This window comes from Anolis carolinensis, chromosome 5 (assembly GCF_035594765.1).
Source record: "Anolis carolinensis isolate JA03-04 chromosome 5, rAnoCar3.1.pri, whole genome shotgun sequence".
NCBI classification, from domain to species: Eukaryota; Metazoa; Chordata; class Lepidosauria; order Squamata; family Dactyloidae; genus Anolis; species Anolis carolinensis.
In genome coordinates, this window is record NC_085845.1 from 56,939,265 (window position 1) to 56,955,083 (window position 15,819).

The window sequence follows — 15,819 nt, forward strand, 5'->3', positions numbered from 1 at the left end:
AGTGATGAGAGATTATGGAGACTAAGAACATCTGGTAGGTCAAATGTCCTGCAAAGGTGTGAGAAAGTCAAAAGGTCTCGTCCTTGGTCTGAAGAAAACATACTCCCTTCATTCTAAAAAAAGAGAAACAAGCAGTGAATCAAAGCTCGTTGATGAATGTCAGCTGGGTGATTGGGAAGGTGGTAGTCTTTTCGATCTGACTTTTGTGATGCAATGACAATAATGAAATATTGTGAGTATTTTTACAGCTTGCCAGCTTCTGCTTGAAAGCTATCATCTTATGTTAATCTTACTCACAGCAGAAGAAAAGATAGTTAATTATACGTTCTCAAGTTTATGCCATACCTCTGCCAATAGAAAAGGAAGAAACATTCATAGTCCCCCACTGTGGCTTTAAGTAATTTGTCCTACTTTAGAATTTATTTTGAGAGCCAGTGTGGCACTTCAGGACAAGTAGTTCAGGCAAGATTCTAAGGCCCCTCTCCGGCTGCCTGTTCTCAAGTCACTCTCAGACTCAGAAATTAATAATAATAATAATAATAATAATAATAATAATAATAATAATAACAATATCCTTGCAGCCCAAGAGCAAGCCATCAGAACAAAGGCAATTAAGGCCAAGATCGAAAAATCAGCTGATGACCCAAAATGCAGACTGTGCAAGGAAACCGACGAAACCATTGATCATATCCTCAGCTGCTGCACAGACAGACTACAAACAGAGGCACAACTATGTGGCCCAAATGATTCATTGGAACTTATGCCTCAAGTAACACTTCCCAGAAGTAAAGAACTGGTGGGATCACAAACCTGCAAAAGTATTGGAAAATGAGCACGCAAAGATACTGTGGGACTTCCAAATCCAGACTGACAAAATTCTGGAACACAACACACCAGCTATCACAGTTGTGGAAAAGAAAAAGGTTTGGATCATTGATGTTGCCATCCCAGGTGACTGTCACATTGACGAAAAACAACAGGAAAAACTCAGCCGCTATCAGGACCTCAAGATTGAATTTCAAAGACTCTGGCAGAAACCAGTGCAAGTGGTCCCGGTGATGATCGGCACATTGGGTGCCGTGCCAAAAGATCTCAGTCGGCATTTGGAAACAATAGACATTGACAAAATTACAATCTGCCAACTGCAAAAGGCCACCCTACTGGGATCTGCGCACATCATCTGAAAATACACCACACAGTCCTAGACAATTGGGAAGTGTTCAACTTGTGATTTTGTGAAACGAAATCCAGCATATCTATCTTGTTTGCTGTGTCATACAATAATAATAGTTTTATTTCTTACCCACCTTTTCTCACGGCTTGAGGTGAGTTACAGCATTACTAAAACATAAACAAACACAATCATTTTTAAAAGCATAGTAAAACATACCTTCATAAAATACTTATTAATAAATAATAGTATTGTGGGCTTCCTTTCCAAGAGCTTTGAAAATGCTCTGGTCAAGTTACTGTCAAATTGTGAAGATACATTGGGAGGCATCGTCAGTCATAATCACAATGCTGGAGCTCTGCCATTAGAATTATAATGCGATATCCAAGCTCTCTCTGTGAGTTTGTGTGTGCGTGCGCATGCCCTATGATGCCCAATTAATTGTTCCTGTGTTTCTCATTGCCTTAAAATAACAGAGGTTGTGAAGTTGACCACTTAGTAAATATGGTGGAAAGAATACTGGATGATCCCACTTGTTCACTTGTGTTTTTGTGTTTTATGGCCCTTTGCAATTGGAGTGTAGAATTGCTTCTATTGATGTTTCAGATCCCAAATTATTACTGCAATTGCCACATGGATTATAGGATGTGATCTGTTTTTGCTTTCACATCCACCTACAGACAATATGTAGTGCAGACAAAGCCTATTTTATTAAAAGGTAGGAATAATTGTGTTAATCAACAAAATTAAAAATATGCTGTAGTTGGTAAGTAGCATACTTAATACTAAATATGTGCAGTGCCATCAATATTGACTTGTGTCCATACAGATTCAAGTGCAGAATCCAGAATGGAGGGTATTAAAATGCATGTATGTATATAACACCAGGACATGACAATAGAAATAGCAAACTGCAGTTCATGCTGATGTCTGGAATTAGTCCAATGGATGAAAATCATAATCCTGAAATCATTAGCATCCAATATTAATTTTTTAAAGTGCTCTAAATGCAGCATTTACTCAGTCAACTTGCTAACATCCATGGGAAAATGTTCATTATCTTAATTTCACCAACTCGTCTCCTAAATGTAGATCTTGTCACTTCTTGTTTTTTAGTTGGCAACTTCAGGATGTATAAGCACATTTTTCTCAGAGGGGGGGGGGAGATTCATACAAAATAAAACACCTCTTTATAAATATGTATTTCCTTTAAAAATAAATAAAAAGGAAATGTCTTCTTTCAATCCAGTTTGCCTTTTTTGTTTCTTAGCTAACTTCTACTACATCATCTTCTGGCATTAGTTTCAATATTCTTGAATTTGTTGTATTCCCTACTTGCTTTTTCTTCCTGATTGGACAATTTGGCCATCTACAAATGTCAGAAAACATCCTAGACTATGAAGCTATGTGTAAACCTCAGGGGAAAGGCAACCGATTGCCCCGATTCTTCTGTATAGTGTTGATTTGCAAAGTTCAAAAATAAGACTACTCTTTCTGATTTTTCAAGCATACCTCTTTGCTGTACCTGTGGTGAACTGTTATGTGCACACCAAATTAACCCATTTGTCAGTTCAGCACAGTATAGTTTGTTCTAACTGGCAACATTTAAATTAGACCTGCCACTAACTAACTGGGACTTTCTGCAAGATGTATTAATCCACTCAGCTATAGTCCCCCACTCCATATCCTCTTATATCTTGAATAGATATGCAGATATTTCATAAAAGCACAGTAGTACAACATCAGGATGAAAATCTAAAGTCTCTGCCCATCTTTACTTTTTTTCTGCATGGGTTTATGACCCATGATTCTTTCATAGATGAAGATTATTTCATACTTGAAGAGACCCCCTCCACATTTTCAATATCAAAGAACACTCTACAAGTATATTGAGATGGATCTCTATCTGACACTGGATTTCCACTCATACAAATGCAGAATGCAGCATAAGCGGCAGCTGGCAACTTTAAAGTCAGCCAGGCTGTAAATCCACTCAAAAATTAGAAATATTAAAAGTGCTGAACCTATTTGTCCAATAGAGTTCAGCACGTTCAATAACTCCTTTAAAGTTCAGAGTAAAACCCAAAATGCATTCACCACACTGTAGTTATGGAATCACTGGCTACCAGGGTTGTGAAAACTTCAGAGCTCTGCTTTGCAATTCAGAGTCAATTTGGAATACGAACCTCCGAATTACTAATTAGAAAAGATTCATTCTCTGAAAATATTCTGAAGTATTTACGAATCAAAACACAAGCCTCCAAAACTTCCAGAGAGATTCATAAAAGATTTGTTGATTCTAGGGGAGGGGGTGGGAGCCTGGGAGCCCCTTCCTCCTCACTGTCAGCCTCCCTTCAGCATCTGTGTGTCTTACCTCAAACATGAATTTTCCAAATTCCAGCTCCCTTCCCAAACTTTACAGTCATTACCTTCTTCTCAGTTCTCTTGAAACTGCAGTCACACTGACATGAGCAGAATTCTGGGAAACATAGTTTGGGAAGGCAAGGACACATGTAGCAGAGTATTCAAAGGGCCCTACCTTAAACTTTTGTAGTTTAAAACTTTTTAAAAATTCCTAAAAATCAGTGGATGACTGAAACATTCATAAATGTTGCCTACAAGTGTGCCAAGTTTCATCCTGATAACCATATAAATGACAGAGAAACAACCCTCACAATTTTCCCCATTACCAATAATGGAATGAATCATTACGAAGCTTTAGAGATTCGAATTACGAATTGGAATGGGACATCTCCAATTCTTCACTAATTGAAGATGTGATTTCCTAAAAGAATTACTAACCCGATTTCAGCTGTTTCGCACACCTCTACTGGCTACCATTGAAGTCTAGTGCAGGATACATTCTACTTTTCCTGTTGTGGCTATGAAGAATATAAAAAATGATGTAAAATATGAGACAAAAACTCTATTATTACATTGTTTTCTCTCTGTTTGCTGCTATACAGACTCAGATCTCTCAGTACATGGGTCAATTCACAATGCAAAATGAATAGGAAAAGAGAGAGAAAACATAAGAATCGCACCATTCTGCCTTCATAGGGACCATCTGTCCCTCCACCTGGCAAGAGTAGTCAGGATTTGTCTTCAGCATGAATGCCGCTTGCTGTTTGTTGAAGGTGAAACAAAACATTTCTGCAGCAAATGCTGCATCGTATTAAAAGTATTAAAGATTTAATCTATATAAAGATGATTTTGACAATTGTATAACCTTTCTCTTCACACATATTTTTTTACAGAAACAACACAGTTTTAAGAAAGGGGAGAGAATGTATTTACTTCACCCCTTACCTCAAAACAACTGAGAAGTCTGGAATATATCAGAAGCCATTTTTTAAATTCTGTTTTAAAAGTTATTTTGAAAGAGCTAGCTTTATCATGAAGTCATGTCAAACAACAGGTTACAAACAGAATGTTTCCATACTTCATATAAATAAATGCTTCCAATCTGTTTGTGCGCATCTGTGTGTGCGCATATGCCATGAGAAATATCCAGTTTGTTGTTACTGTATTTTATTTTTCAGTTATTAGTTATTGCAGGAATGAAGAGAGATGCTTTGGGCCCAAATTTCTTGTCAGATTGTGAATACTATGTATCTTGACTTGTGTGCATGTGGAGGGGATAACAGTTGCTTTTTTGCCTTGTGCATCAAAATGGGGTGAGTCAGTTGTCGGTCCTGGTGCATCACTGCATTCTGGGATGTGCTATGAAGCCTGTCATGGTTGCAACATGTGCTTTCTGTCCCCACTTCTCTCAGAACACAAATAGAGAAAAAAGTCTTTCTCGGGTTTTTTAAAACCCACCTTCAAAATCTGAACTGTCACATCATCAAATTGGATGGTTCTTGAAGCCTGTCATTATTTATTTCCCTGCTCAATTGCTTGTTCAACCACTCACTCAATAACTCTGGAGCTTTCTTCTCCGCCTCAGAACATAGCACCCTCCAATCAAATGTCTGGCACATGCAAAAGAAGTTGCACAATTTTGTCTTATTCAACCTGTGTGGGACCTACTTTTTCCACACCTTTACCAGCTTTAGGATGAAGCAGCATGCAGTGAGGTATTTAAAAAGAAAGGAAGTAGGTAGAATAGCAACTGAGGAACTACTATGTATACATAATTTATTAATAGTTACCACTAGGGTTGTACACAGATCCATTTTTCAAAACAAGCTTTGGCTGTTTTGGCTCTTTCAGACAGCTGTAAAAGCATGGGTTCCACCACAATTTTTTTTCCAGCCACAATAGACCACGCGACTGCCAAAAATGACTGGTTTTGGTTTCTTTCAGCTACATATGGAGTGCGGGAAGGGAGGCAGCTCTGTGCCCATGGGTTTCCCTGTGAGGCTGTGAGCCCTGATGCCTGTCTGAGCCAATTGAAAGAAGAAAGCCACTCACATGCTAGCTAGCTCTGTGTTCTAGCTAAGTGCCATCGCTGCTCTTAGGATCTTGCTTTTGGACTCAATTCCAGTCTTTTCCTTTGGCAATTTCATTTATGGACTGTGAAAGGGCATTTGGGGGATGTTTGTTTAAATATTGGACTGGTTCACTGAAGGGAAGGGAGCCTGAGTCCCTTGAGTCCCCATAAGGAGAATTCATAAGCTCTCGTAAGTGTTTTAACACCGAGGCTTGGGAAGGAAAGCAGCCAATAAGAAGTGTCTTAACACCAGGGCTTGGGAAGGAAAGCAGCCCATAGAAGTGTTTTAATGTTGAGGCTTGGGAAGGAAAGCAGTCTATAAGAAGTGTCTTAACACTGGGTCTTGGGAAGGAAAGCAGCCCATAAAAGATTCAACACCATGGCTTGGAGGGAAAGCAGCCCATAGAAATGTTTTAGCACTGGGCTTGGGAAGTAAAGCAGTCCATAGAAATGTTTTAACACAGGGCTTGGAAGGAAAGCATGGAGCTTGGAAGGCATGATGGGAGCCAGCCAGCTTGGTGGGTGAAAAAGGGTGAAGTCGGTGCATGCTGCCAAATTTAGCCCCGTAGGTCTCACTGAAGGATAAGGATCACAGAAAGCATTGATTCTTACACCTGTTGCCTTAAAACCAGAACTTATTGAAGGATATAAGGATATAAGAGCAAAGGATCCCAGAAAGGATGGCTTCTTAAGTCTGATGCCCTAAAAATTGCTGCTAATGGGCTGGATATTCCCAGATCTTTTGGTTGCCGAGCCAAAAATTGCTTTTTTCCATTAGCCAATTTCAGGAGGCTCATGAAAACAGACTTGGGTGCCCACTGAAATTCGGATACCGAAAATGGATCGCGGTCCAGTTGAATTGCACAACTCTAGTTACCACCCTGGTACCACTTGAACATGGTCTCTATCATGTATATGCTGCTAATACTATATCTGTTTTATCTTCTGATTTTTGTTTTTAAAGCAAGAGAAAAGAACCATAATTCTGAGTCTTTAGTGATAGTATTTTGGTACTAACTCAGGACTTGGGGGCTATGTGAGAGGTCTAGGGTATACAACAGCATGGAGACATTACATTTTGAAGTTTCCCCTTTTCTTGACCAAGAGAAGTATGATCTATTTTATCTATGGATGTACAGAAATGTCACATAAGGATTTGTGAGGCACTGAAGTGGAATCACATGACTGTTTATTGTATTAGGGAACCCACATTGATATTTTCTAATTAGATTTAAAACAGCATCTTTTTTATCCTTTGGACATACAGTAAATGACTTTATCCACCTCTCAATGTCTTTAAATTTCTGTGCAGCTGTGGGGGTACAATATGCTTTATTCACAAATGACTGAAAGCATGATTCCCCATGCGGTTTGATTTTGCTAATAGCAGACAGCAAACATAGTAGATTCATATCAGTCTCTTTTCAAGCCTCATGTTGATGAAGCCTTAGAGGGAAAAAAGAAGAATACTGGCTTAAAGAAAATCTTCAGTTTGAGACATACTCTGCACAAAATTTGCCTGTGATTTGTGCAGAAAACAGAATTATCTGTCCAGAAAGTAATACTTCTGCTCAAAGCTATTTCCTGTGCAGAAAATACTGTTTCCTCTCTAAAAATGCTGTAATTCTGCTCAGGAAACAGCATTGAATGTGAAAGACATAATATTGCTATATATAAATATTATGTTCAGAACAGAAAAGGTTGTTGCCTGCACATAAAAATGCAATTTCTGTGCAAAACAGCATAGCTGGCTTCGGGGCTGGATAGGAGTACTGCTACTTTGAACCAGCCTCGGATTCAATAGCTCATGTAGCTGTATCCGAGGATGTAACAAGTGCACCTGCTTGTCCTATTTTGATGGATTCATTTCAATTGGTTCAGCCTGAGGACGTGGACAAGGTGCTTGGAGAGGTGAGGGCTACCAACATGCATCCTAGACCCCTGCCCATCCTGGCTGGTGAGAGAAGCCAGAGGGGGATTGGCCAAGTGGGTGAAGGTGGTGGTGAATGCCTCCCTTCGGGAAGGCATTGTTCCAGCAAGCCTTAAATTGGCTGTGATCAAACCGCTGTTGAAGAAGCCATCACTAGATCCCACTCAATTGGACAGCTATTGGCCTATTTCCAATCTCCCCTTCTTGGGCAAGGTCCTGGAAAATGTGGTGGCTGCACAACTCCAGGCATTCTTGGTTGACACTGATTTTCTGGATCTGGCACAGTCTGGCTTCAGGCCGGGGCATGGTACCGAGACAGCCTTGGTCATCTTAGTCAATGATCTACGCCAGGAACTGGACAGGGGGAGTGTGTCTCTGCTGGTTCTTCTAGACCTCTCAGCGGCCTTCGATGCTGTCGATCATGGTATCCTTCTGGGACGCCTTGCCGGGATGGGTCTCGGGGATACTGTTTTGCAGTGGCTCCGGTCCTTTCTGGAGGGTCGTTCCCAGATGGTGTCACTGCTCGGCCCCACAACCATTGACTTGTGGGGTCCCGCAGGGGTCAATACTGTCCCCCATGTTGTTCAACATATACATGAAGCCGCTGAGAGAGATCATCCGGAGTTTTGGGGTGTGGTGTCATCTGTACGCAGATGATGTCCAGCTCTGTCACTCCTTCCCACCTGTCACTAAGGAGGCTGTTCAGGTCCTGAACTGGTGTCTGGCCACTGTGTCGGACTGGATGAGGGTGAACAAATTGAAATTGAATGCAGACAAGACAGAGGTCCTCCTGGTCAGTCGCAGGGCTGAACAGGGTATAGGGTTACAGCCTGTGTTGGACAGGGTCGCACTCCCCCTGAAGACACAGATTCGCAGTCTGGGTGTCCTCCTGGACTCATTGCTGAGCCTGGAACCCCAGGTCTCGGCAGTAGCCAGGGGAGCATTTGCACAACTAAGATTGTGCGCCAGCTGCGCCCATACCTTTGGAAGTCTGACTTGGCCACGGTTTTCCATGCTCTGGTTACATCCCGTTTGGACTACTGCAACGCTCTCTACTTGAGGTTGCCTTTGAAGACGGCCCGGAAGCTCCAACTAGTACAACGGGCGGCAGCCAGATTAATAACTGGGTCGGCTTACAGGGAGCGTACCACCCACCTGTTGAGCCAGCCCCACTGGCTGCCGATATGCTTCCGAGCCCAATTGAAAGTGCTGGTTTTGACCTACAAAGCCCTAAATGGTTCTGGCCCATCTTACCTGTCTGAACGTATCTTCCCCTATGAGCCTTCTAGAACTCTTAGATCATCGGGGAGGCCCTGCTCTCGGTCCCACCAGCCTCGCAGGTAAGGCTGGTGGGAATGAGGGACAGGGTCTTCTCGGTGGTGGCTCCTTGGCTATGGAACACCCTCCCCAGCAACATAAGGCAGATACCAACTCTTCTAGGCTTCAGGAAAGCCTTAAAGACATGGTTGTGCACGCAAGCTTTACATGACCTGTACGAAGACTTATTCAGGATTCTTGGACATGCTTAAAATTTTATATAATGTGATTTTATTTTGTAATGGTATCTTTTTTATATGAATTGTTGTTTTGTAGATTGTTTTATATGAATTGTTGTTTTTACATTGTTTTAGGCATTGAATGTTTGCCTATTTACTGTAAGCCGCTTTGAGTCCCCTCGGAGAGAAAGGCGGGGTAAAAGTGATGTAAATAAATAAATAAATGAGTCCATGGTGAAGAATTACATGGGTACCAGAATCTTACTGATGTACAACACTGGCAGTGAGAGGAGTAGATTTATGGGCATAGCAGCCACGAAGGAAATAAAGCACTGGACAAATTGGCTTCTAGAGTTGGCAGATTCTGCCTGCTTTTGCCATGGCTATTTGACCCTGAAAATTGTACCTGCTGACATTAAAAAATAGCACTGATAGGACTTTTTCCATGTATACACATACACACAACTCCTAGTAAATCTAAAATAGGAACAGGGGCATAAAAATATGAATTAATACTAGTACAAAGTGCCACCTGCCCCTTTGCCAACTCTGATAACTCAGGGATACTGTAATAAAAAAAGAAGCCAAAATAAACTGAATTACTGCTAGCAGCAGATATTTCAATTTAAGTTGCAATATTTCCCATCCTACTGTAGATGATGAGATGGTGATACCTTTAAAATGTTAGCACTCATATATTAGCATTACTGCTGCTAGCACACACACACACATAGGAAGAGAGATAGAGAAATATACACAAATATTCCTTCTCATAAATATGGTGTTTGCCATCACTGCCCCTAAGCAAGGAAAAGGACAGCCACCAATGCTGTTATGTAGCCTCAGGGACCTCTTGGGCATTCTTTTCATTCCATCTTTTTCACTCCATAATTTTTCATTCCTTTATTATGCTGAGGTTTTGGGAACTCAAACAGCTACCTAAATTATTCCCTGTTTCTCTGTATGAGATATTTCCTCTGTCCTTAATAGCTGCCTGTCTCTTTGTCTCCTGTCCATTTGCCCTTAACCCACTCCACAGTTTAAAAAAAGATGGGGGGAGAAAATAAAGATATTGCAAGGAATCTGGATGTTTTAAAACCCCATTGAGCACTCTGCATGCCACTTTGCACATGCTTTTTGAGGCCTAAATAAGCAATGTTTTAATGGACACTCTGCAGTAACTGCTTTCATTGAGACTGATCACTAAGGCAATTCAGTTCATGATGCACATCCTGTTATCTTACATAACTAAGTGCATGGAAAGTAGGTGACCTTCAAAAGCTACATATATAATTATTGCTTTTTTCCTCTTTTAAGAGAAATGACGATATGCTACCATAAAAACACAGCTGTTTCAAAATGCTGACTTTAACCTTTGCCCTGAAAACATCACAGTGTCAAAGAGTAGGTGTCTCACATTTCTTTTCACTACAAATGGCTGACTTCTTTCCACTTTTTCCTCAATGTGACTGCTAGCAGGTCCCTGAACATAATCTCTCCTATGCTGATACTCAACTTCTAATGTTTACTCAAATGATTTTTATTGTGATTTTCTCAACGAACAAACAGACAAATAAACAAATATACATTAACCATAGACAATGTAACCGTTCACCACAATCGTGTGAGGGACAAAATTGATGGATGTGGAGGAAAGGGGTAGGGGAAGGAGGAGATAGTGAGTGGGTGTGTAAGTTGACTTCCATTTTTAATTCTTCTTCCATCTTTTAATCAATCTTAGCTTATTCGTATCTTATTCCTTAAATAGTCTTCAAAACTGGTCCAGTCAGTAGCTTTCACACATGTTCCGTTCGTTCTTTTGATCAAGAAGGATAGTTGGTCCATATTTTTGATTTCCAGTAGTTTTTCTAACCATAATTCTTTTGTTGGCATTTGTGCGGATTTCCAGAGTCTAGCGATCACAAGTCTTGCTGCGGTAATAAAAAGGGTAAAGAGTTTGTCTGTATTGGGATCAATCTTATCACTAGGGTCGTATAGACCTAGTAAGAGCAGTTCTGGTTTTTTAACAAATTTAGTTTTCAATATTGTATTACTCTCCTCTAAGATTACATTCCAAAATTTTTCTAATTTCTTACACTTCCACCACATATGGAAGTAGGATCCTATATGGGTTTTACATCTCCAACATTTATTACTTATATTTTTATACATTAGGCCGATCTTTTTTGGTGTTAGATACCACCTATGTATAAGTTTAAGCCAATTCTCCTTCAAATCTACAGAGTATGTGTATTTAATTTTCTTATTCCAAATGGTTTCCCATTCATACATCTGAATAGGTCTTTCTATATTTCTTGCCCATAATATCATTGCATTTGTTACGATCGCAGTTTCTGTGTCCCAGGATAGTAGGTTGTTATACATTATACTTATATTTTTCTTATTTATAAGGATAAATTTGTCCCAAAATCCCTGATCCTGCTCAAAGCCCACCAGATTATCTCTTTTATAGGCCTCTTTAATTTGAAAGTATTGGTACCATGACACGTTTTTGTTTATCTCTTGTATCGTTGTTAATTCCTTTAATTTTGGGGGATTTTTTTTCTCTTTATCTATAATTAACAGTTCTCTATATGTGGGCCAATTTCTCCACCCTAATAATCTTCTATGGTTGGCTTCTATTGGAGATAGCCAAAGCGGTGTTTTAGTATAATACCTACATTTATACTTATCCCATATTCTCAGGAGGGCAGATCTTATAAAATGATTACCAAATTGTTTCTCGATCTTCGTTTTCTCATACCATAAATATCCGTGCCAGCCTTTTCTCAATTCGTGGCCTTCCAAATTTAAAATCTTAATTTTTTCTAATTTAATCCAATCTTTTAACCAACAGAGAGCACATGCATCATGATACAGTTTAAGGTCTGGTACGTCAAATCCGCCTTTATTCTTCCGTGAGATCATCGTACTGTATTTTATCCTTGCTTTTTTGTGCTTCCAGACAAATCTCATGACTTCTTTTTGCCAATCTTTAAATAATTTTGTGCTTCTTATAATTGGTATGTTTTGGAAAAGATAAAGTAGTTTTGGGAGAATATTCATTTTTATTACTGCTATTCGTCCCATTAATGAGATATTTAAATATTTCCATTTTTCCAAATCACTCTTAATTTCCTTCCAAATTCTGGTGTAGTTTAAGTCAAGTAGTTGGTTATTTTTTGCTGATATCCAAATCCCTAAATACTTTATTTTGGATGGTGTTTCCAGGCCTACGATATCCTGTAGTTCTTTTTGTCTCTTTTTAGACATGTTTTTGGTAAGAATCATTGTTTTCTCTTTGTTAATTTTAAGGCCAGCAACCTTTCCAAATTCTTCAATTTTTAAGATCCACTTTTGAGTGTTCTGAATTGGGTTTTCTATGATGCAAATAACATCATCCGCAAAGGCACGATATTTATAGTCTTGTTTGTCTAGTCTAATGCCTTGCAAGTTTGTATCTTTTTTAATTGCTTTCAGGAGGATCTCTAAGGCCATAATAAATATTAACGGCGAGAGCGGGCAACCTTGTCTCGTTCCTTTACTGATTTTAATTTTGTTCGTTTCTTGCCCGTTAATTTGTATTTTCGCCCATTGATCTTCATAGATACTATTGATAGCATTTTGGATTTGTATGCCTAGGTCTAATTCTTGAAATAATAATTTAAAAAAAGTCCAATTCAAATTATCAAAGGCTTTCTCTGCATCCACAGAAAGAAAACCTACTTCTCTTTGATTGTGTTGTTCATAAAATTCCAAAGCGTCTATAATTATTCTTACGTTATCATTGATGGTTCTGGAGGGGAGGAAACCTATTTGGTCTTCTCCTATCCATCCATCCAAGAATTCTTTAAGTCTATTGGCCAGGATTTTTGTAAAAATTTTATAATCCGTATTTAAAAGCGATATAGGCCTATAATTCCTGACCTCGGACAGGTCTGCACCTTCTTTGGGTATCATTGTTATAATTGCCTCCTTCCATGATTCTGGGATAACTTGGTCTTGTAGTGCCTGATTCATTAATTTTTTTAGGAATAAGATCACTTCCGGTTGTTCTAATTTGTAAAAGCCTGCTATAAAGCCATCTGGACCTGGCGTTTTATTACTGTCTAGATTTTGTATTGCCTTGAGGATTTCTTTTTCTGATATTTCTCTATTAAGGTCCAATCTTTGCTCATCTGAGATTTTATCCAATTTTTGTTTACCTAAGTACTCTGTTATAGTCTCCGGATTTATACTATCTTTGGAGTATAGGTTCTCGTAAAATTTTTGAAAGGCCTCTCTTATTTCATTATCCGAATTTACTATTTTTCCCTCAGTTTTAATTTTCATAATTTGTCTGTTTTGTTTCTTCTTTCTTATTAACCTGGCGAGCCACTTCCCTGGTTTATTCGCGTTTTCAAACGCTTGTTGCTTGACCCATTTGATTTGCTTGGCCACCTCTTCTAGGTCCCGTTTTTCTTTCATTTTAACTAAGAGCGCTAGGCTTCTTTTTAACTCCTGATTTTTGGGGTTAGTTTTCAATTCTTTTTCTTTTGCCTCAATTTCTTTATTCAACCTGCTCCATTCTAAATCTTTTTGCTTCCTTTTGCTGGAGTTTAATTGTATAAAAAAACCTCTTGCTACTGCTTTGTATGCATCCCACACCGTTTGGGGATTTGTTTCCCCATTATCGTTTATACTAAAATACTCTTTAGTCATAGCATTAATTTTGTTAATATCCTGCTCTTTTTTGAGTAAGTTTTCGTTTAGTCTCCATTTTTTGGACACATACTTCTTGTTTATTACCATTATTAGTGGGCAGTGATCCGATAAATCTCTAGCTAATATGTCTATATAAGATATAGTTGTCAGCAGTGATTTGGAGGTCCAGATCATATTGATTCTGGACCATGCTTGATGCCTGTTTGAGAAGTGTGTGTAATCCTTTCTCTTAGGGTTTAATTCTCTCCATGGGTCTATTAAGTCATATTCATCTTTTACTGCTATAAGATTTTTCGGCAGGGAAGATGTCTCTTTCGTTTTCTTAGATCTAATTGTTTTGTCTAGTTCTATATCTAATACTCCATTGAAATCCCCAAGGAGTATCATATGGTCAAATTCTGTGTTATTAATATTTTCTCTCAATATTTTGGTGAATTTTGTTTTGGGGCCGTTAGGCGCATAGATATTACAGATCAGTATTTTTTCCTTTTCGAAATCTATAGTTACCGCAATTACCCTACCCTCATTGTCTTTAAATGATTCTTTAGCTGGAAATTTGTCATCTACATATAGGGCTACCCCTCTTTTCTTTACATTATCTGCCGCAATAAAGGATTGGCCTAGATAACCCTTATTTAGCAATTTTATATGCTTGAGGTCAATATGTGTCTCTTGTAATGCTATAATGTTATATTTTTCTTTTCTTAATTTATTAAATAGTCTATTCCGTTTATTCGGTGAGTTTAACCCATTAACATTATTAGAAAAACATTTTAATTGACAACTGACTTTACTCATCTCTATGGGTTCCTTCCTCTTCCTGCTGTTCTCCCACATCCGAGTCTTCCTGATCAGTATTCAAGTCCAATTTGGCCACTGTTGGGTCGTTGTGTTTGGGTGAGTCGACTCTTCTTTTCTTCGTTTCTTTAGGATTTTTACCGCTGCCTGATGATGACGATGATCTATTTGCGTTAACATCTTTCTTTAGCATTCTAAAGAAGTCTTTTGCTTCTTCTTCCGTAGTTATCCAAATTTTATCATCTTTGTATGTTGCCATTAGGCCCTCATATTTCTCCCATCTGTATTTAATTTGTCTCCTCTTAAGTTCATCTGTGAGGAAGTAATATTTTCTTCTTCTGTTTAGCGTCGATTTTGGGTATTCCTTTAAGATAATCACTTTCCTCTCTTTGTACCAAATTGGGTTCCGAGCATTTCTTTTTAGCACTTCATCACGTGTAGTTTTTTTCAGGAAATGTACAATAACATCCTTAATTGCTTTGTTTTTTTTTGTAAAATTTGACTGCACCCTATAAACCCTATCAATTTGCCCACAGGCCTCTTGCTCTGTACATTGTAAGAGTTGGGCTGTTAGTTGTGTTATCACCCATCCTATGTTCTCCTTCTCTTCTTCTTGCACATTTCTATATCTCAGTTGGAATTCTAATGCTTGAAATTCCAATCTTTCCTGTATTTTTTCCAACTTGGATCCCTTTTCTTCTATGGATTCAATCTTTTCCTGTAATTTACTTTGTGTTTTGTCAATCCTTCTATTTGCTATTTTTAAGTCACATATGTCATTAGAGTTTTTTATAATTTCTTTCTTCATCGCGCCAATCTCCTCTCTCCACTCTCTCTTTAAATCTGCCATTTCTTCCTGAAATGTTTTGTATTGCAAATCTTGTTTCTTGGCTATCATTTGGACCTCATTCTGTAGTAGGTCCTGCTTCTCTAAGATTTTCTTAATCTCTCTTAAAATGTCTTTTAGACCCCCCCTCCTCTGGAAGTGAGGACCTTCTTACATTTATTCTAGAGTCCATTTTATCTTTCTCTAATTTCCACTTAGGGGTTGTCATTGCTGGGTTTTGTGGTTATTAAAGACACAAGTGGGGCTGTGGATATCCGTTCTATTACCCCAATATATATAGATATCGATAAGTAGACCAATCGGTTATTCACAACCCGCTGCAAATTATTACTAAGAAATTGGGTTAGGCTTCCCCGCTTCTTTTCTTCTTACCAGTCTCCCGTTTAACTCGGTTCCGGGCCGCTCCGTTTGTTTACTGCTCCACCCACTGTTCCTTCC

At 38.8% G+C, this 15,819-nt stretch overlaps 1 protein-coding gene across 1 annotated transcript; it reads right to left on the reverse strand.

Annotated features, from left to right (window-relative positions):
- Positions 1 to 10,841: 10,841 nt before the first annotated feature.
- LOC134299220 (uncharacterized) lies at positions 10,842 to 15,617 on the reverse strand. The gene is made up of 2 exons (XM_062981359.1): positions 14,526 to 15,617; positions 10,842 to 10,963 (listed from the first exon to the last, which is right to left on the reverse strand). Exon 1 carries the CDS (start codon positions 15,430 to 15,432, stop codon positions 14,527 to 14,529), a length of 906 nt encoding a protein of 301 aa, XP_062837429.1. The 5' UTR covers positions 15,433 to 15,617; the 3' UTR covers positions 10,842 to 10,963; position 14,526.
- Between the last annotated feature and the right edge of the window lie 202 nt (positions 15,618 to 15,819).